Source organism: Corella eumyota, chromosome 4 (genome assembly GCF_963082875.1).
Source record: "Corella eumyota chromosome 4, kaCorEumy4.1, whole genome shotgun sequence".
In the NCBI taxonomy this organism is placed as follows: Eukaryota; Metazoa; Chordata; class Ascidiacea; order Phlebobranchia; family Corellidae; genus Corella; species Corella eumyota.
In genome coordinates, this window is record NC_137493.1 from 7,169,809 (window position 1) to 7,192,004 (window position 22,196).

General features: G+C 30.6%; 3 protein-coding genes across 4 annotated transcripts; all 3 read right to left on the minus strand.

Annotated features, from left to right (window-relative positions):
• Nucleotides 1-29: 29 nt before the first annotated feature.
• Nucleotides 30-6,549, minus strand: LOC145750246 (putative monocarboxylate transporter 5). Its single transcript, XM_082566235.1, has 9 exons — nucleotides 5,038-6,549; nucleotides 4,714-4,862; nucleotides 3,338-3,512; nucleotides 3,075-3,196; nucleotides 2,419-2,658; nucleotides 1,879-2,096; nucleotides 1,416-1,641; nucleotides 1,049-1,165; nucleotides 30-922 (listed from the first exon to the last, which is right to left on the minus strand). The coding sequence occupies exons 1-9, from the start codon at nucleotides 5,400-5,402 to the stop codon at nucleotides 465-467; spliced, it is 2,070 nt and encodes a 689-aa protein (XP_082422361.1). The 5' UTR covers nucleotides 5,403-6,549; the 3' UTR covers nucleotides 30-464.
• Nucleotides 6,550-8,477: 1,928 nt separating this feature from the next.
• On the minus strand, nucleotides 8,478-16,241 carry LOC145749955 (uncharacterized). Of its 2 annotated transcripts, none has more exons than XM_082565850.1 (11): nucleotides 15,620-16,241; nucleotides 12,392-12,495; nucleotides 11,011-11,221; nucleotides 10,773-10,848; nucleotides 10,562-10,709; nucleotides 10,320-10,415; nucleotides 9,982-10,154; nucleotides 9,611-9,680; nucleotides 9,274-9,322; nucleotides 8,814-9,025; nucleotides 8,478-8,701 (listed from the first exon to the last, which is right to left on the minus strand). In XM_082565850.1, exons 1-11 carry the CDS (start codon nucleotides 16,160-16,162, stop codon nucleotides 8,584-8,586), a joined length of 1,800 nt encoding a protein of 599 aa, XP_082421976.1. In that variant the 5' UTR covers nucleotides 16,163-16,241; the 3' UTR covers nucleotides 8,478-8,583. The 2 variants fall into 2 exon arrangements, with proteins under 2 accessions (XP_082421976.1, XP_082421975.1); XM_082565849.1 differs by having other exon boundaries at nucleotides 10,773-10,908.
• A 1,445-nt stretch (nucleotides 16,242-17,686) lies between these two features.
• On the minus strand, nucleotides 17,687-21,987 carry LOC145749956 (tRNA wybutosine-synthesizing protein 5-like). The gene is made up of 9 exons (XM_082565851.1): nucleotides 21,728-21,987; nucleotides 21,128-21,259; nucleotides 20,747-20,965; nucleotides 20,563-20,648; nucleotides 20,000-20,165; nucleotides 19,547-19,713; nucleotides 19,285-19,426; nucleotides 18,912-19,011; nucleotides 17,687-18,132 (listed from the first exon to the last, which is right to left on the minus strand). The coding sequence occupies exons 1-7, from the start codon at nucleotides 21,938-21,940 to the stop codon at nucleotides 19,375-19,377; spliced, it is 1,035 nt and encodes a 344-aa protein (XP_082421977.1). The 5' UTR covers nucleotides 21,941-21,987; the 3' UTR covers nucleotides 17,687-18,132; nucleotides 18,912-19,011; nucleotides 19,285-19,374.
• Between the last annotated feature and the right edge of the window lie 209 nt (nucleotides 21,988-22,196).

A 22,196-nucleotide genomic window follows, 5' to 3' on the forward strand; every position in this document is an offset into this window, starting at 1 on the left:
GCTTTAAAAAAAACGGTTAACCTACGAAATACAATTCACCAAGTGTATTAAAAAGATTGACCTAAAAACAAATACAGAAGCTTTCTAACAAAACACAAATAACATGGAACTATAATGCACGAATGTAAAAATCTGATTGAAAAAGGTAAAATCACAGATTAAACTTATTAGGTATAGCCTAGTAAAAAAACGTTGACCAATCAAATAAAAAGAACACAATTGATGTCGTAGCACTTCACTAAGAAAAATTAAACAAATTTTAATTTAATAACTTTTTAAATGTTGTGTAGAAGAAAACAAATAATTAAGCAACAGTGAAATACGTTTTAGCGTATGGCATTTACAAGGAAAAGCAGTGCAGGGTGTGTTGCAAATAATCTTGATTACGGGACGCTATGGACTTCTCCTCGCATCAACGCGAAGATTTGTTCTTGAATTTAAAATCACAAAAAACTAATATTTGTTCACACGCCCACCCCATTTAAACCTGAATCATGACTAGGTGCTTTCACAACAATTTGCGGAATGTCCCCAAACTCGTTTTGTTTGACCTCATTATCAATGTCATCCAACGCTTGCAAATGGGAATGAACATCGTCGTTCCATTTCGACTTTGAAGTGCGCCTACTAGCTGCTTTCAAGGCGGCTTGGTGCTGAGCTAGCTTTCTTAAGGCTCCTGGTTTGACAATAGACCCACTTCCGTTAATACCGTTAGACTTAGACCCTTGTGAAGCTTTGGGCTGTTTTTGTCGAATAGCAACAGCTTCTGGTTCGGATTCGACAAAACGACTTTTGGCATAGGGAATAGTAAGCATGATAAATGCGCTTACGATAAAAACACTTCCTCCCATATAGAATGCGCTCTCGTAAGAGTTTGTTGCGTCATATATAGCTCCCGCTGCAACAGGACCAACAACCATTCCTAATTTAAAGAATAATTTATTAAAAAAATACAAATTTGTGGCTCATTAAAAGCTTATTTTAAAGAACATTTAACAATACATATAAAGCTGAACATGTATTAATATGTTTTGATAATATGACGTACCCAAAGCCAGCATGACGTTGATGTACCCCCACACATGAGTGCCCCTTTCGTTGCCGAAGAGTTGCATCGTCGTGACGTACATAAGTGAATTGAGAGTACCAGCTGATATGCCCGCCACTGTAATTCAATACAAACAAAATACGTCATAATTATGTATTTGGAATTTCAACAAACAAAGGAGAATAGTGTGTGACTTAAACTGTTTGTAAGACAAGTCCAAACAGTAAAAGATTTTGTAATTTTATGACGTAATATTATGTTTGAGTTTGGTGTACCATTATATCGAAATTCAAGGTACTTGAAATACAAGTAGAGTAATATTGATACTTATGACTTGGCACTATTACAAAGGATTACGTAAACTTACCTATTGCGTACGCATACATAATTCCTAGAGATCTTCCCAATGGGGTTAAAAGTGTTGCAATACCCACTACACCTGCACTCACGCCGTACACATAGGCAAGACTAAAGCGGATTTTTCCGGCGCCCATAGCGCAGATAAGCCGCCCAATGAACTCGGAAATACCATAAGCTGTAAGCACCCATCCTGCCATTTTTAGGCTGATATCTAATGTCCCCATATAATCAATCTGCATAAAGAAAGCATGTGTTACTGAATTGTGCTGACAGTTAGATGTGATTGGGGTATAAACACAATCAACAATCGATTTTAAGACCTTCGCTAATATATCTCAAGGGAAATTAAGACAAGAAAAACGATTTGACTGTTTAAAACCATTTCTCTATAACATATGACGTTAAACAACAAAAACTAATCAATACAAAGTTTAACACACATTTGTTTATAACTCTATGCAAAAACGTACCAAGAAAATGAACGGGAACAAAAAGGAAATACTCCAAAACAAGGTGCCAAACATCCATAAGATAAAGGTCGGGTTGGAACACACGGAGCAGTCGAAAACGTTTTTATTGAACACATTTTTCTTGATTTCTTGAGCTGCCAAACTGATGCGACTTTCCGTGTGCATGTGGGATTGGACTTGCATGTGCTGAATTGAATCCGTTACAGCCTCAACATCAACTAATGAAACAAAAAAATCTACGTGAATAGAATGTGTACACGTAAATGTAAATTTTGTAAAGCAAAGTTTTTAAAGGAACATACTTCAAAGGCAGGCATTTTCTCATGCTGTAGCGCCCTTGAGTAAGGCGCTTAAACGGTAAGACTTTCGGCTGCCCAACATTTCATCAGCAGCTTAATTGTGGGGTACTTATAACCTATAATATCCTAAACCACCATTGGCAACTCAAGACTAGGTCGGGAAAACTGATTACTTTATGTTTAGTCAACCTTCCCACATCAAGGATAAATAAATATATGAAAAAATGTTAATCAAATATACCTTTCAACTTTTCGCTTGTTTTTTGTATAAAAGCTTCCGACATCGGGTCTTTGTTTCTATTCTTATCCATCGAGTGTCGGATTTTGGTTTCTAACCTTTGCTCGTCCGTTTTTACAGGCCGAAAGGTCGCCACACAAGCCAGGCCGATCACAAAAATACCACCAGCCAAAATCCGCATGGTGTACCTCCAGCCTAGCGCATCGACCAATGCAGCAGCCAGTGGGTTGATTAACAATGTACCTTTAAACAAAATATTTTATTAAAGTTATAACTATTATGATATAAAAAATACACAAGTTTTTTAGGAACATAATCGTTTAAGAGTGCCTATTATTTTACTTTTACCTATAATGGGTTAGATTATGACGCGTGTAGCGTCTAGACGCTAATTCAGCTTTTTTCTTTGTATATTGCTAAGTAGAAAGGCTAAGAGCTTAGTTTTTATTTTATTACAAAAACAATTTGGATTTTTCACGCCTACTATTTTTATTTTTAAAGGTGGTTGGCAAAACACTATAAAGTTCAATAAGCGGAAAATTGGAAATCTGTTTGCACTAAATAATTTATGTAACAAAGTTTGTTTTAAAGCAGCACAGAACTGCCCTTTAAAAAAATCGCTTTAAAGCGGGGTAGAACTGCGTATATTAATCACTTACCGAAAGAAATTCCAGCGGATGCCAAACATGTCGCTAGAGCCTGGTGCTTGTTGGGAAAATATTGTCCCGTTAAATTCATGGCGGTGTTGTAAACAAAATTGGCAAAAACACCCAGCATTGCACTAAAACAATTTAAAAATACATAAACTTGGTTTAAAAACAAAAAGGAGTTAATATACCGGGTTGAATAAGTGTTATGTGTGAACGTTTTAAAATTTAAACGACCAAATAGGTTAGTTTCAAAACTAAGTCAAAACAAATACCTATATGTTAAAAACATTAAGTGAAGAACTGGTGTAAATGACGTCACAACTAAACTTATTGTTGCGCCAATAACTCCCACAAAAGCCACTTTTCGGGCGCCATAAACAGCAAACAGTGGAGTGCTCAATGGACAGGTACCGACCGTAAAACTAAAAGCCAACGAGCCAATCCAGCCTGCAAAAACAACGATAAAAAGTAAAACGCGATAGTAAAGATCATAAAATTACAAAAAATAAAAAGCTGTGGTTGTTATGTAAGTAACTATTAAAATAGACTATACAGAAGCATGCCATTAAGTTTTATATTGAAAAATATTACCCATTTGTTTTATTCGATGTGAGTCGTAATATGTGACCCTATAGCGAGTTAAGTACAACCCGAACGTCAACATTAAAGAATAACATGTTAATACACAACACGAAGCGCCTCGGGTAATAACATTATCTATTTAGTACTTTCATAACATTAAAAAAAGGGATTATGTGTACAGGCACATTGAAACCTTTTTAAATCCATTATATAACAAATGCTTAAAAACAATATCAAAGTGCTGGTGCTTTTTTTGGACTTGTTTTTGCAGTTTTAGTAGGAAATAAATACAGCATTGCAGCACAGTGTATTATGATTTAGCTATACAGATAAAACTGCAACAACACACCAGGCCGGCTGCTACTAAACCAGGATATCGCCAATTCAATATACAGCTCATTACTCGAATTGAAATATAATCCACAAAACAGATACCGGGCCACGTGATTGAGTCAAGCACTCAATAACAGTCGACGCCTATAGATTATAACTTGCCGTGTTTTTGTTTATCAAAAAAGGAACCCTACGATTAATGTTAGTCAAAAGGCAACCGTCACGCGCTTTAGGCCTGGCTAAGGCGTGATACACTAATAAAAACAAAGTCACATGGTAACCAACCCCAAAGAAAATTTCCATAGTCAACTTTAACAATAGAGTTTTGCTAACAGGCCGAAACTTTAGTTGGACTTCGGACCAAAAATAGAAAAAAAACACGATAAAAAAGTGAGCCTTTAAAAACGGGTTCCGCAAAAAAAATATTTTGGTAATTTTTTTATTGTCCTGTTTTGACACTTTTTTACGACTGTGTGCGAGGTCTGCGGTTTAAAACTGTGGTGAAATATGTGGCTAACCCTTTATTTAAGCCAACTATAAAACGGTGTCGTCATAATCTATTGTTTAAAGGTTTAGTACATTATCGGTTAACCATTGAACTTTTTTATGGTTAAGTTCCTATTGTACTTCTTGCGCTAATAAATATATTTATGAATACGCTTAGTTAAAAACGTGCAAGTTTTTTCGCAATATTTTCCATAAATTCTAAATAGTATTTTTTTGATTTTTTTACCTGCTTCTAATTTAGTGGCGTTGAATTCCTGGGTAAGTGAAGAAACGATGTTCCCGAAACTGGAAAGCACGCCAGCTATTGGGATCATGACAATCCAAGAAGCCACGACCACAACCCAGCCCCAGCGCTGTGGCTTTGATATTATCCCACTGTAAAATTAGTATTTAGGTTTTGTTAAACTAAGCCAACTTACAAATTTATTTTTATTTCGCTTTTTATTTTTCGAAACTCTAAATCGAAATTTTCTAAAAATCCAAAATCAATATTCTCTAAATAACCTTAAGAAAATTACTTTTGCATCAATAAATATCTGCATTCACTTACACTTTATCGTTCATGTTGCTGTCCTTGTCGTTTTCCATTATAATATCGAGCGAGCCAAACGCAAAAGCACTTCTGGAAGCTGTAGGTGAGGCCAGGCGGTCGTGGCTGTTAAAATGATCATCCCGACTGTCCTTGGTGACTTCTATGTAAGTTGGCGGCGTAAACTTAACGCTAGGACTGTCCTTAATCGATTTAACATTGTTTTCGTTTATATCTTCGATTAGTACAGCGTTTTCTGTATCGTTTTGGGCATTTGTAACCTCTTGGTTTTCAGCATGGGTTTCGTTTACAATGTCCTCTGTAATAGAAACGGAATCAGCTTTCTCGCTTTTCTCTTCCACCAGATTAACGTGTACTTCTCCCATTCTGTTTTTTTATACGATTTGCGAAGTAAATTTAGATAAATATATAAAGTTTCTGCAAAATAACAGGTGCTGAATTAAGGTGATTTTTCTTTATGACGTCACATTTAACATATTATTACAGCTTCGAAGCGGAAATATAAACAAAGGGCTCATGATTAAATGACGTTTAAATGCAGCATAAAATTTCCCTTTTACATGCAATGTTATTCAACCAAACTTTAATACAACATTACATTATAAACGCTTATTCCTTTCTACTGATCTTTTACAATGTAGTCCTATATGATTGTAATTAAATAACATCTGGCTTTGGGTTATTAAACACCGAAATGTACAGTACTTTGTAAAGGCCGGTCAATATTGTAAACTGTTGACCAACAGGCAAAAAATCAATGAAATGCGTACAAACATATGTTAAATATCTGTTTACGTTTTTAAGTGGTCAACGGCTAGTATGTTAACTATATTATTGTGTACATTGGCTTGCTTATTTTTAGCTAAACCCAAAACATGTAATTTGTTTTCGTTAACTTAAGCTTCATAAACTGGTACTAGACTGTTGCTTAAAAATAAAACAAAGTTAGGTTCTGCTTTTGATACCCGAAAAACTAATTTTGGTTGCCCCGTGATAAAAACAAAAAAATTAAGCAATACCATCACGTAAATCGCAAACTTTGGTATTGGCCTAACATATAGCACACGTAATTTGTTTTTGCCTAATGCAACTAAAACAGTAAAACCCTAACTCAAAACTTCGCAGCTGTATAGCAGACAAGAGCAAATGAAAAATTGATGTTATTGATTTACATAATTCAACATGCTGAACAGTCAGCGCTCTAATGCGATGTATATGATCTATTGTAACTAGCTCTACTGCACTACTTCCTTTACGAGCCATGTTTTTACTAAAAGTCTATAAAAATATTTGAAAAAATATATGGTAAATAAACTAAATTTTTTTATTAATTAAACACAGTATAAACTCGAACAGAAAAAATATTGTTATACATTTAAACACCTGCTGATAGTAATACACTAAACAAACCGATCGTTATACAACTATATTTAATACAAGTAAATTATATGTCTATAATGTAATAGCATGGCGAAGTGTTGCGCCTTTAGCCTGTCTATGTTATTATATCTAGCCATTAAACGAGGCCTTTCATTAAACCTTATAGTATTGCCCAATTACCCTGTTGCTCAATATACGTCAAGCCCCCTTTGTGTAGCATGTGCGTTCTGTTTCGCAATAACATCGCGTCACCGCGATCAGCTGATCGTCTTAAAAGAATAGATTTTCCGGCAACAGGAGAAAAAGGCCAGGCAAAAAAATAAACGCTCAGTTCTGTAACAGTATTTCGCAATGTTTGGTGTGCTGTCATTAAACTGTAAGGATATTACAACACCTCCTTTTTAAATAAACTACATCAAAAAACAAGCGCCCTTAAAAAACAAACGACTTATTAAACCTTAAACAAAGAAAAAAAACGAATGGCTGCTTTACTTTTTATAACGTATTCCATTAACATCTAATAAACGACTCTCTCTTTCTGCGGTATTCCCAGTTGTTAGAAATTTTCAGAGTCAAAAACAGTAAACATGTTTTCACGCGGGTCAAACTAAGAGTATTCATATGTAAATAACTCACACCGTTGGGTTTAGGGTTAAGATTTTGATATTACGAAGCGTTATCGTATTACATTACATTACAACAATTTTCCTTCTTACATTAACAGCCGTATAGCTAAGGCAAAATAGCTTGTAGTGTTATTATTTACATTTGCCTAAAACAACACATACATACACATTCGTCATAAACTAGTTTCGTAATATACACCTTACTTTTTCGCTTACAACGAAGTCTAGCTTATTTTTGATCAGTTATACGAAAACACCTAGCTTACCTTAACATATAGTTAAACAACTGCTGTTAGAAATTTACCAAACAAATTGTTACCATGACCTTTTGACCGTTAATAAACTAATAACCTCGGCTAATCTATCTTAAATACAAAATTTTGCCTACTTTGCACTGCAGTGTTATAAAACAAGTGTTCCTACTTAGAAAATCTGTCGAAGTCGGGTACTACACAAAACGCATTGACCCGCAGGGGTTTATTAAGACTGTGTTAACTACCATAATAAAACAAACTAACAACTGTACGTTAAGGTGTTTAGATGTAACGCCCTTCTTTAGAATAAAAAACAGCTTTTATATACTTAATTTCTGAAATTTGTCAAGTTTTTTTTTTGAATTACTTAATGTGCTGATGACAATTCCAGTAACTGTTGTGCAAAGTTTCGTTAAATCCGAGTTTATATTGTAAATATTAATCGGAATTTAAATTCGGCAAGTCACCTTTACTCGGCTAAAACTTACATAAGCTAATATTTTGAGCACGGGCTTTGTTAGGTTTAAACTTTCGCCGAATAAGATCACGTGTTCGGAAATTAAGTTGTTATTATCGTCACGCCTCTCGGTTTCGAAAACTTAGATAAAATCTTTCAACAAAACCGTTTTGCAAACTGCAATTAATTTTGCAAAATGTTTTGAAAATACCGCTTATAAATAGATGTAAGTGTATATAATACACAAGATTGATCATAAAAACATTTATTTTTAATACAGTTGGTGCCTATAATTGTTATTATAGGGTAAAAGTTAGACTATTGTAGGCTATCCTTATTAAGAAATAATAACACATAATACGATAATAATATTTTTGGCGTTTTTTTAGGCCTTTTCTTCTATAATGTTTTCCATAAACAGTAAATTTTTACGAAAATAAAATACTTTCTGTGAATTGTTTTCAACAAAACAAGCTGCTGAAATATTTCGTCATCTTGTTTTCGATTTTTTTTTATCGTAAATTCAATAGGCGATTCCCCGAATAAGGAGTATTTTAAACATTGTTCTATTTGCATATATAGACTATGTTTTAATGTTTTGACCCGAAATTTAAAAAAAATCTTCAAACAAAAAACGCCATACGTTTAAATGGGTTAAAAATTAACCTAATAATAACAAATACTTAGTAATTAAAAAGTAAAAACATTTTTACTGTCAGAATTTATTTTATTCTAGTACTACAAAATACAAAAAAGAAACAAAAATATGATATGTTAAATCACAATGCTGAGGCAAACAAAAAATTACAATTTTCTCGGAAAATGTAGGTCATGAACGACGAGAATAACGTGACGAATTGTGTCTCTGCAGCGCCCCCGGCCGGTCGAAGTTTGTTTTTATTTTTAGACAGAGACAAATTTTCCACCAAAATTTTCTTAAAAGAACTCTACAAATAAATGTTAAAATTGTTAAATAAAGATATCAAAAATTAAAATAAAAGCCTGAGTAGAACCCCGTTTATCGTTGACTAAATAAAAATAAATATTAACTTAACTTACTGATACTGGTATCTCATTCTTGCGTTCATGAAGCAATAAATGATCGGGTTTACGCAACCATTTAACCACGTGATGACGCTGGCGAACATGTGGCCGCGGTCGTCAATGCCATACGATCTTGGTATTAGGTTTACAATAACACTGGGCAGAAATAGGATCATGAACATAACACATATAGTAACGCTGACCCGTAATAAACGGCGGTCCATAACCTATAAAATTATAAAGTTAAATTTACCGGTCATTGGAGCACTAAAACTTGAATAAGAAATCAAAAATTTAAAATAAATATTGTTTTACTAATTTTAGAATAATTTAGGAGAATCCAATTTTAAACAATTCAACCTTTAAGTTTGGGTTACAAAAAACATGACTTTAATTTTAGGATTTAAATTATGAGCTCAATAAAAAATTAATGAAATCAATAAATGAAGTTTAAAATGAAAAACGAATGTTTTACCTTTCGCTTTTTGGCCTCCAAATCCATTGCTGTCAATCTTTTAATTGTACTAAAAATCACAAAAAATCAATTTATTTAATTTCATAAAAATTGTCATCAAAAATTCTAACTTCTACATAAAACTGAGAAAAATGTTTAAAAAATAAAATTTTAGGTATTTTTGGTGGATCGTCGCCATTTTAACCTAATTAGAATAAAACCGGAAAATTTTAATTAATTTAGAGATCGATAGAAAATGTCTTTCAAAAAAATATATATTTCTAGAATAAAATTTTGAAATTGAAAAATCTCTGTTTTATAAATCTTCAAAATTTCAATCAAACAATATTTTACTTACTTTGATTTTGATCGATTGAAAGCCTGATGTTGTTGAATACTTGCTTGTGAATCAGTTTTTGTTAAAGTTTCTAAAAAACAAAACTTAAATTAAAATTTTTTTAAATGCCAATATATAATTTATTACAGTTTTAAGCAATAACGGTGAACAAGCAAGGTTAATGAAAGTCACCCAACTTTTCAGACCGCTAATTTAGTTGTCTAGACCAAATTTTAGGAAAAGAAACACTATACAATGCATTAATATAATTGTAATATATAAGCCTAAATGTATTACTTTTTAAGCTTATTCTCACATTTTCAGCTTTAAAATAAAATTAAATTAGATAAAGTTGATCTAGGAGATATAGTGCATTTATTTAATTTACTTACTATGTTGTTCTGCTTTTAACTTAAGCAGAATCGAATAATTATAAATATTGTGATTTTCCTCTGATATCTCGGGAATTATAGTTGAAGATTTGGAGAGGATTGATTGTAAAGGTTTTTTGCGAATTATTTGTGGCGAAGAAGGGGCTGAAATACTTTCTAGTCTTGACTTGGTACTGAAAAAAATAAAATAAAATTATAATCACTAAAAATAGCAAATTTTTTTTTTTTTAAATAAAGTTGTTATAAAAGATTTAAAAAGCAAATAAAATAAATAGTACCATTTTGAGCAAATTAATTTGTAAAAAAAATGAATAAATTACTTTTCTTTAAGTAGTTACCTTGTATTTAGATCGCAATTAAAAGTTGCCCGTTTTTCTGCCTTAACTTTTGAGGCATGTGGATTAGATATTTGACTATCACTAATTGATATACGTCTAGTAACAAAACAAACAAAAAAAATCAACAAAAATCTACATAAATACAAATGTCTAAATACACATATGTTAAAAAACTTAAACTTAGCTTTAATATTTTATATTTGAATAGTTTTCAAAAGCAAACTAATTATTTTTAAATTTACATTTTAATGGCGTTTTTAGGTTTTGGTTTTTCGACCGTCACTTTTGTGATGTCGCTTGAAAGGTCATGAACTTTAGTTTCAGAAACTGAACTGGATGGAGTTTCACGGTTGATTGAAGAATAATAGCTAGAATATCGGTCTTTACTAACTACAAATATAAAAGAATTTAAAATTAAATTTCAGTAAAAAAATATTATAAATTGTTGCATACCCATGCTTGCTGTGTTGTGACTCTTGCGCGACATTGTCATAACCTTTGTTGCGCTGTGACGGGACTTCAAAAAAATCTTCAGATACAAAATGATCATGATCAGCAAGGGGAAAAATTGAAACAAAACGCGAAGAAACTAAATCGAATACATAAATTTAAAAAAATAACAACCGGCAACGACGGGAATCGAACAAAGAACCTCATGTGGCTGGTGAAAAAGCACAAATGTCTGACTTACCTGCATATAATAAATCTGGCCTTTGGTAAACGCCCTTGCGTCAAAAACACACAAAGTTTGCCTTTCGTTCCAACCATAACCCCCACCTCGAAAAAAGAAAACTGGGAACAAAAAAGTAGGCGCAAACAACCACGAGATGGCGATAATGAGACAGATTCGAGTTTTGGTAAATAGACGGTCGTACCATTCAGAGTACACGATACCAACAAACCTAAAAAAGATAAAGTTTTAGATTAGATTAATATTATGTAAGTAGCAATTGTCTTAAAAGGTTAAACCTAATACTTATGACAATTGATGTAAAATAAAATAATTTTTCGATTAATAATTTATATTTTCGTGGTAGTAATTTAAATATTTCAAAGAAATTTTTAAAATAAATTTATATTCGGCAAACTGATCTTAATAAGTAACCAAAACGTAAAAAAAAATAGTTAAAAAAACACCTATAATTACGCGGTTTTTTGTTTTTTTAACTTAGACAAATTTGAGTATTCAAATTAGGGATATTTTTCAGTGTTCAAATTAGGGATTTTTACAAAATTATTTTTCTTGATAACATTTGTTGTTTTAAAGTAAAGTCTGCAGTAACTGTGCTAAGTGCGTATATCTATAGCTAGAAAAACAGATTACCTATTACAAAACATCAGTTTTAATTTTTGATGACGTTGTTATTTATATATACACAACATAATTCAAGGTGTGTCATTTTTTTGTCTGTAGTACGTTTTTTTGTCTGTAGTATATTATAAAGGGGTATTGAATTTTTAATACTCCAGTCATGCAATAAAAACATGATTTTTCTTTGTACAAAAGGGTAATCTTTTGTTATAGCAGAAAATTAATATTTAACCTCTTTTACTAAGAAAAGTTACGAGTTCTCGAAACACGTTTTATATATATATATATTTTGACATTTTTAGTTCGAAGAATTATTATGATAATATGTGATTCCTTAAAATACTTAACCATTTTTATATTAATAATATTGATTGGTAAACTAATTATAGCGTAAATATACCCATATTATACTTTTTTAGTTATTATAACTATAACAAATTTATTTATACTTAAAAAAAACTTTTTATTCGTAGTTTTTTTAATCAAGCACTCGAAACTAAAAACAAATGGAAAGATATTCATTTATATAATATTAAGGTCATATTTATAATCTATACGGTTAGTTAGATGAAAGGTATGTGTTTTTAGACCACAAAATTAGATAAACAAACCTGAAAACTTTACTTACAAAGCACAAAAACACTTTTACAATAGCCCAACTGAAGCGGCAAAAATTGCCAAAGATTATTGTTTAATGTAGTAAAAATCTATACATAACATTATGTATTGTAGTTCAAATTTCTACTTTACGTTTATTTACCTGTTAACTGTTATTACAATTAAGCAAACAATTGACGTGTATCCACAACAGTAATAGGAATACGCCATAAATGAGCAGGTGAACGGGTTATCGAACGGCCAAACCTTGAAAAAAAACAAACAGTTATTTGTTACTAAAATTCAAAAATAACAGAATTATCGATGTACAAAATAGCAGACAAAACATAAACGTTCAAATGGAAAAATAATATTTAAAATTAATATAGTCAAGTACTGCATTATTACTGATTAAAGGTAGTTATCATTAAATTAGTTGTTGTCATATGGTCGCAATTATGGTTTTCTGTGTTAATTTAACCGCGCACCACAAACGGCAATTTTTGCATTTGAAAACCTTAAAATTGGACATACGTAAAGCGCTGTCCACTAATTTCAATAGATTATTACACAAATAAATACTATCTTTAATATAGGGAAAATAAAAATAAAAAAGCGCTCAATTAAGACATTTTTAATGCACAATTTCCTTTAATTGGATTTAAAATCTCTAAGGGATTTTCTGAACTTCAAGTTTCATTCATATATAAAACCAAACCCGTTAAAAAATTAAATTTGCATTTAATATGTTTTATTAATTAAATAATTAAATCAATAGTGATTTCTATCAATCAATAAACGCTGTTTTGAATAAAATAGAAATGTAAAATTACGATATCTACATAAAGTTACGAACAAGCATCATTTTATGGTTTGTTTGTCAAGAGGGTGTCAGTGTCATAAAATGTTATATCAAGCGTTGATAGTAATTAAAAATTTATAGAAATCAATGTCGATACGAAAGGTAAACTAACGCCCAAATTTATGCATTTCCGTTACAGTTACCAATCAAAGTGAACAGGTAACAACGATAATAGTTTGATTGAAAAAATTTACTAAATAATATATAAAAAATAAAATTTTGTGACTTAATTTAGATCTATCATTTAATACCAAGTAATGCAAGAATATTACTTCTTTTGCAATGACATTATTTTACTATAGATTGTTGCAAATCAGTTTGAGTTGCATTTTTTTAACGATTTTTGCATTTGATTTCCTGGCTGGACACTTAATAACCTATTAACTCGTTTAATAAGACATCAGATATTTATGCTTAGTCAAATGCTGGCACAGGATCTATATAGAGCAACTATACCCATTCACTAACTTGCGCATAAGAAAATTAAAATTGTACATAAAAGAAAAACAAATTAATTTAATTTGCATTAGACAAACTCCTGATAATTACAAGTAAGCTGGACCTGGTTTATTGTCCTTTTAAATGGACGCTAAAACCATTGGGAATAGAAGTTTAATTAAATTAATTAAAGAGAAAATTCTGTGAGGTCACCATTACGTATAAACTGACCGGAAAAATTAGACAACGAAGCAGTTAGCTTAAAGAATTCTGGCTAAGGTCTTGTAATTTTTTTTAAAACATGTTCAAAAATGCTTTGACGGAAGTAACTACATTAAGACACATGGCCATCCCTTGTAACTTAACATCAATATTTAAAAAACAAAACACTTTTACGGTCCTTTAAGCTATTTAGAATGGATTATTATTTGTTATTAGGTGTATAGTAATAATAAAGTTAGGTATATAAGGTAAGAACATATACAAAATATAACATATATTTGAGTAACCGTAAATAAAATATTTCGCAAAGACATAAACTACATGTGATTCTAGTACCATTTTAAACCAATTAAAAAAACACTAGGGATTTGTATTTATTACTAGTTTTAATAAATCATGGCATAAGCTACTAATCTTCACGTGATAGTCCCAGCAAACAATTACGTGCGTATATCTACGTCCTACAAACAGGAGAAATAATTTAACACGGAAGTAAAACACATCTATATTTAAATGGGAATTGAATATATACGTAATGCCAGCTTATTTGCTTTACATATTTAATTTGAATTCCTCTTTAAAGATGAAATTTAACTTGTTTACTACTGTTACGTGTTTTGTTTAACATAATACGACATAGTGTTTTTTACAGGCTAAAATGTGTAAATTCTATACTGCATTTTGTATTTGTGTAACAAAAACGGAATCAAATTTTTCTAGATTTTAGTATCCGTTTGTTTTTAAGGTGGATAAAAAATCTTCTGTTTCAGTTCTTCGAAAAATTAATTTTCGAATCCAAGCTCGATAGAATTACAATACTGTCTATTGTAATTTTGTATTTGTGTAACAAAAATGGAAATACATTTTGATAAATTTTAGTATCCGTATCTTTTGTTTCAGTTCTTGGAAAAATTAATTTTCGAATCCAAGCTCGATAGAATTACGATACTGTCTATTGTAATTGAATTTCAAAATTGAAATTAAGCGAAAGGTGAGAATAAAAAGATTTAGAATAAAACAAACAACGTGCCAATACCTTTGTTTAATCCAATTAAAAGGGAGCAAACGATATGCTGCATACATTATACATATTACGTCTTATAAAATCGGCATTCCTAAGGTGGGTGTTATACATTACAGCGTTGCATTATTAATTAAAAATAAAACTCGTTATATCAATCTGCCAAAACGGATTTAAAAGCAACACTTGCTTAGTTGCAATCGAGATTTAAAAAGTAACCTTTCATTAAATATTAATAAAGCTAAATTTTTTGTTCTACAGTGTGCAAGTATTAGAGGATTTAACTATACTGTAATAAAACGGCGACAAGTATAAGGTATAACTATACTGTAATAAAACGGCGACAAGTATACTGTAATAAAACGGCGACAACTTAAAATTTAAAACCCATTTTCTATACGCAAAATTTTAACAAAAAAATAGTAAAATATCAAATAATTTTATATTAAGTCAGGTTCACTTTTTAAATGTACGTACAAAAAATATTATTTTTTTACATACCTACTGAATTAATTAAACAATTTAAAATATAATTAATAATTATTCACCTGAACTTCCTGTAATTGTTTTCAAAAATAAATGATTTAAATTAAAACCGCAAGTGTTTAGCCACAAAACGACTTAAATAAATAAACTAGATTTATTAAACATGACATTATCACGCAATTATTTCACGCATAAAGCAACACCACCTGGCAAAAACACGTGGTCACCATATATTCAACAAATAGGGTTTGAAAACAACGAGTTCAAAATTGTGTTCAATGAGTTTAAAATTTGGTTTATTTTTAAAACTGAAGAAAAAAATTGCCCTCTAAAATGAAATCAAAAACAAGTTTTCTTCTTACCTCGTTTAAATATGCATTGACGTTAAAAGGCATCATAACAGCCGATGTTAGAAAGTCAATCACACACAAATTCCCAATGAAAATGTAAAACGGGGTCCGCAATACGGAGTTCGATAAAATGGCGAAGATCGTTAATAGGTTACCGGTCGAGCCCACAAAAATTGTTATAAAACCAAACACGATTCCGATAGTTTGAATTGCAGATTTATCTGACAGAGTGACGTCACCAAAAGTTGTCAAGCTCGTTGAAGTGGAGTTGAGCTGATAACTTAGGTTGTCGGTTATATTACTTCCTGGTATTAGCATAGCGTTTGTTGCCTCTGCAGTTAAATAACTACTTTCCGTTGCAAATGCACTACTACCTGTCAGGTTATTGCTAAAGTCTGTAGCTAAACCGAATTGGGTGATGGTATTTATGTAAAGATCATCATTTATTAACGGTTCGTTGGCTGTTCTGAATGTGTTAAGACCGCTGCCATTTTCGGTGGCTTGCACATTGACAATCTCGGGAGAGAGAGCCTTTTTTCCCGCAAGTGACGTCATCTCTCTCGAATGATTGATTAAAATGTTGAATCACTTTCACTACTTTTGTAATTCATCAAACATTTTAAATATTTAAAGCTTTATTAAATTAAACAAAAAAAATTATAATGTAAGAAAATATTTCTTTAAACTTTGTTTAAAGATTTTCTTTAAACTTTGTTTAAAGATTTTCTTTAAACTGTAATTATAATTAATTTAGACAAAGAAAAATTTTCAGGTCTAACTATAACCTGAAGTTACGCAGAATGACTTTCCAAAAAAAACTACTATTTACATCCCTTTAATTACACCTTTAAGGTATAAGAAGAATATAAACCACACAAACAATAAATTAGGCTGAAGTATTTTACTAAAAAACAATTAAAACGGACATAAACGAAATATGTTTTTTACGGTTTCTCACTAAAAGTTAAAAGTAAGTAGTAATCAGGCCTACTCATAAATCTAATAGCAAGTTAATTTACGGGTAACTAACACACCCACGACTTTAAATCAATTAAAATATAATTTAAAGACACGTTTAGTAAACCTAAAAACCTAAATGTGTGGCCGCGAGGCTTCGTTTTATAAAACTAGTTTACTGACCAGTAGTAAACTTTAAAGTAGCCTATAAACCTACTTTTATTACAAACACTTGTTTAATTGTGAAGAGTAGTAATGCATCTAACCTATGCTACTGTGCTTTTAGCTTTCTTATCTGTTAAAATAACATGGTAATACCAAAAATAGATTTTATCAGTAAAATGGGGATTCTGTAAGCCTTAAAGATCCAAAAAATAAAAAATTTAAAAAACACAAATTTTTGTTGAAACATCAAAAATCTTTTCTACTAGTCATTTTTTTTAATATAACTGTGATCTATAGATATATACTAATGCAACTTATCGTCAATAAATGAAAATTAATCTAAAATGAACTGCTAGGATTAAAATTTCAAATGCAATTCCGAAAAAAAGCTCTTAAAATGACTGACAAGGTATCTACTTAAATCTTTCAGCAGTCGGTAATAAGAACGAAGTATTACATTTTTAATTGAAAATTTTACAAATTACGATCTGAGTGAAATTATGGGCTTGGCTGCAGACAAAACAACAGTTACTAAATATTATAGGACATGTTTTTGCGCTTATAATTCCATAAAAAAGTGTTTATCACTTAAAAATAATGAAGAAAAAGGCGCATTGAAATGTCGCTGAATCAATTTGTACACTATTTCTAGGTATTCTGGTTTTGTTAACTGGATAAATATGTCCTTATTAGTTAAAGGGGAGTTATGTTTATATTAAATTTAAAGGTCAATATTACCATAAGTGACAAACAAAAACTGTATTTTTGCGCATTAGCTATATGCAAGTAACTTAAACGAGTTATATATTCGCTTTGTAGTCGGTTCCATACTTTTTCACAGTACTACTACAACATAAAAACTTGATTTTTTTATCGTAATATCAAATTGCATGGCTTAACGACTTACTGAATACAATACTTACGACTAATTAGAACGAACTTTTGATTACTGTGAAATCAACTTTGCTACCGGGCAAGTACCATCACACCATAGAGTGTCCCGAACTGGCACGTTTTTATTGTATTTTATTAAACGCTTTTAGCTATATTACTTGTTGATGCACTTAAACTTTCCAACTAGTGAATAATCATATACTAAACTGGTTTGCTATATATATACGCTAATAATTAAACCTCGATATAGAAAAAAATAATTCTTTAGCTTTAGGCAGTACATAAACGACAAAAATTACCTTACTTACTTTGTTTATTTCACTTAGGCTTATTTAGTCTTATATACTAGATATATACCAGAGCTGAAAACGTTATATTCAAATTGGATTGGGAATTCCAAATTTATCCAAACAAAATTGTGGTCAACAGCATTTGGTTCAAAATAATCGCTGAATAACTGGTTCACCTGAAGGGGCACTTGAAGCCACATATAACCTGTTTTTTATTCCCTATTCGAAGTAAAGTGTAATTAAAAGCCGGTTTACAATAACAGAACCCTTGAAAACAAAATTAACTATAGGCTAATGATTATAGTAAACAAATAATTAAAGGCTAATATTTAATGCCCTGTTATAGATATCTATCTGACAACTTCCTAGCCGCGGTTAAGTACACCTATAAGGGATGAATTGTGTAATATTACCTGCCAATTTTAAATAATTATTCCGCTTTTGAGTTAGAATTGGTTGCGTTATTGTGCCTAAATGTTCGTAATAAGCGATTTATATCAACTAGAATTAAAAAAGTAAGGCTGATTAATATAAATACTTTTGCAAAACAGTCTTTGTTTTTTGTTTGTTTCGTCCATTGCTTTAAAATCGAGTCGATCAAAAGCAATTTATTAATGTTTAAGATATTTTAAACATGACATAAAACAACAGTCTTGTGATATTCACTTTTTAAAAATAGTTTTTAAAACTTTACAGTGAGATAAATTTATTATAACCTCTTTTGATATATATGTTTCGACATTAAGTATTATTAATTGTTTTGTTCGACAAATAGAATGACGCGGCGATTTTTTAACTTTTGAACTCTTAGTAAACGAGTTTAACAATTTCGCGTAAACAAATTCTTGATCTTTGAACTGAAATATATATATCGAACTTCTGTATCAAATTCTTTTATATGCAAATACTAAAGAAATATTGATGCGATACCTTTGTATATTCAAGAAGGATAATATTATTATTTTAACTAAAAGCAGTTTTAAAATAGAAAATCCTACCTTTAAATGGTAGAAATACTGGTTAAAACTTGGTGGAAAATCTCAAAATATTTGGTAATTCTACATAATTTCAAACAAACTTATCGCCTTCTGAGTGACCCTAAAAAAACACGACCAATTATACGATAAATATAATTTAATTTTTAAAAATAAATATAAATTATAACACCATTTCGTGACTAGCTCCAGACAAGCATTTTTCAGTAAAACGAATTATGTGGCTACGTAGGGTTACAAAAGTTGATTCCTAACTATTTTTAACTTAACAAATTACTAAATTTAAACATATAAAGTCACGAATGGAAATGTAATTTAAAAAAACATAAAAAATTGATTTCTAATAAAAAATTTGTTAAAAAAAAAACTAATTCACCGCTGGTTCGTGATAACTTGATTAAGGTAAAGTATTACCCGAAATTTCCACCATTGATGACGTCATCAATTTTTGGAATATCTCGTGACGTCATCTCCACCTTAGCCCCCTTACTTTAAGTGGTGGTGGGTGCTTTCCCCCGCTACAAAAAAACAGGCTTTTTTAAATTTTGCAAACATATATTAATTTAACTTATTGTTCTTAAATACAACATAGTTTTATATATACAAAAAATAAAAAGAACTTATAATTTAACACTTACCCCTTAAATTCTGGCAGTTCTTTTAAACCCAAATAATCTTTTATGACCTTCACCAGTTCGTTAACGTGGCTTTCTGGCGCCACCTCGTGAAAGTGTTTTAACAAAAGATACTCCACACACATGTGAAGGCGCTCAAGAGTTCGCGTAAAAGACGGATAAAAACGATTCTGATAATTTTTTACAAATATCATAAAACAGTAAATTCAAAAGATTATAATAATATAAAATAGGAATAATTTTGGCTACTTTGTATTAGGCTACATTTTCAATTTTATATAAAAAAAACAAGTACTTTGTCTTGGTTAAAGCATACAAGCAGGGAAACCAAAAAACCTTTTCTATAATATTCAGCAAATTACTATTTTGGATCAATAATATAATAACACAAATCAATAATATAAGTGCTCAAACTTTCGAATGGCATTTACTTTTTAATAAAATCCAACCACTTGCCTGTTCAACAATGTTTAAGAGCCAGTACTTGAAAGAGCACCACACAGGAGGTTCCATAATTCTAATAATATATTTATCTGTACCTTGGTCACCAAAAAATACATTCATTGAAACGGAATCGGTTAAGGATGAGACTTGATGCCACCAAAATGCAGGAATAAATAACCTTTAAGTTAAAAACACATATATATAAAATCATTTTTCTATATTTATTTGCCCATGATGTGAAAAGATCTATTTTACAACTTAAACATAAGAGCTACATTTGCTACTCCAAATCGGTCTTGAGTTGCCTTTGGAAGTTTGGGATATTATAAATTATAAATGCCTAATATCTAGGCTGCTGGTTTGGTGTTGGCTTAGCAGGAGTTTATACTGTTTACAGTGCCTTACTTAAAAGCATGAGAGTAGTGGAGATCTAACCTAGAACCTCACATAGAAAAGTCAAGCAATTTGACCACGCTTTAGTTCATATATAAAAAATGGACCTTACAGGGTACATACAAAAAACTTTTTTAACAAACTAAATTTAAAGCTTAAATTTTTTTGGAAAATTTACTTACATATCTCCTGAATCTAAAGTGCAAAAATAATTTGTTGCTTTCGAAAATTCAGGGTGAATTTTCAAGTTAGGATTGTCACATTCCACCTAAAAACAAAAATTTATTTTCTAAAAAAAAAACTCTTAAATTTAAAATTTTTTTACAAACAAAAAAATTCTCAACATGTAAAATTTGTAATACTGACTTGTGACTGTACAGTTTTTCCTCTCGACCCAAGTGGGTTAGGGTAAAGATGTTTTAAATCCTGACAGGGATACAATCTGACTTGTTTTCTTCCTTCAATCATCATTAACATGCTGGCATCAGGATCAAAATGACAATACTCATAATGACCTTGTCTGGCAACCCACAAAAATGGTCCATTATGCACCTTGCCAATATGCTTAGGCAATTCACATTCATCCTAAAAAATATTTAAAATATTTTTTTTTTTTTTAAAGAAATTCTACAATGACTAAATAAATTTAATTTTGGTAAAAAAAATTAATGCTTTGTACCACACTTTGGTATAAAAAATAAATGCTGTTTATTATAAAAACTGGTCACAAATAATCAATCTATAAACCTGAAGTTGGGGAAAAGTTTTGCTGATATTTTGTACAGCCATATAAGAACTTAAACCTCTTGGTGTTCGTTTACGAAGATCAGAAACATATTCCTTAAACGTTGTTTCCCGTATTATGTATTCCTTACCAACCTGTTATAAAACACATAACTTTATAAATTTTACTTATGACCAAATAAAAGCTATGTTAACAAAAAATAAAAAAGATGCTATAAGTAAAATCATTATTTAAACCGGCAGCGAGCTGTAGTGGTCAACACACTTGGCTTCACTACATGAGGTCCTAGGTTCGATCCCAACTGTTCCTATGCTGTAGCGCCCTTAAGTAAAGCAAATAGAATAAAGTCCTGCTGGGCCAACACCTAATTAGCACCTCAATTATTGGGGAATTATATTCTATAATATTCCAACCTGCAAAAGTCAACTTGAGTTGGAGTCGAGGTCACTAGTGCTACTCAATGTTCAAATCATAAAGTCAATCTTCCCACATCAAAGATAAAAAAAAAATTTACTGATAATATTTTATATATACAATGTTTATACATAAATAATTAAATCATAAACCTTGTCCAAAATAACTTTAATAAAAAACTTAAAAACCTTGTAGCTATCAACATTCGTATTTCCACGAACTGAAACCGTGTTAGACCCAACTTTTTCCAAAAGATAATCCATTTTCCATTTTGAAGGACTCAGATTTTGAAAATAACTTTTAATGACAACTGGCAAACTTTCCTTTAAATATCTGTTTTCAAATTCCGCTAATTCCAGGTTGTTTCCATCGCAATTTTCAATTGGTAAAACAGTATCCATATTTAGTTATTTTAAATATGAAGTAAATATATTCAAAACCAAAATATTTTAAATCTAGCCTTCAAGCCTATAGCTTTAAAACAACATCCAACATGCGCTTTATAAAAAAAATTTTTGGGAGATCCCCGAAAAAATTAAAATTGTAACTGTTTCAGGTCATAAACATACATCAAAGTTTTTTTTGTTATAGTGGCATTTGATTTTATAAATAGCAAATTTGAATAAATATCGATTAAAAACCTGTTTAAATAAAATT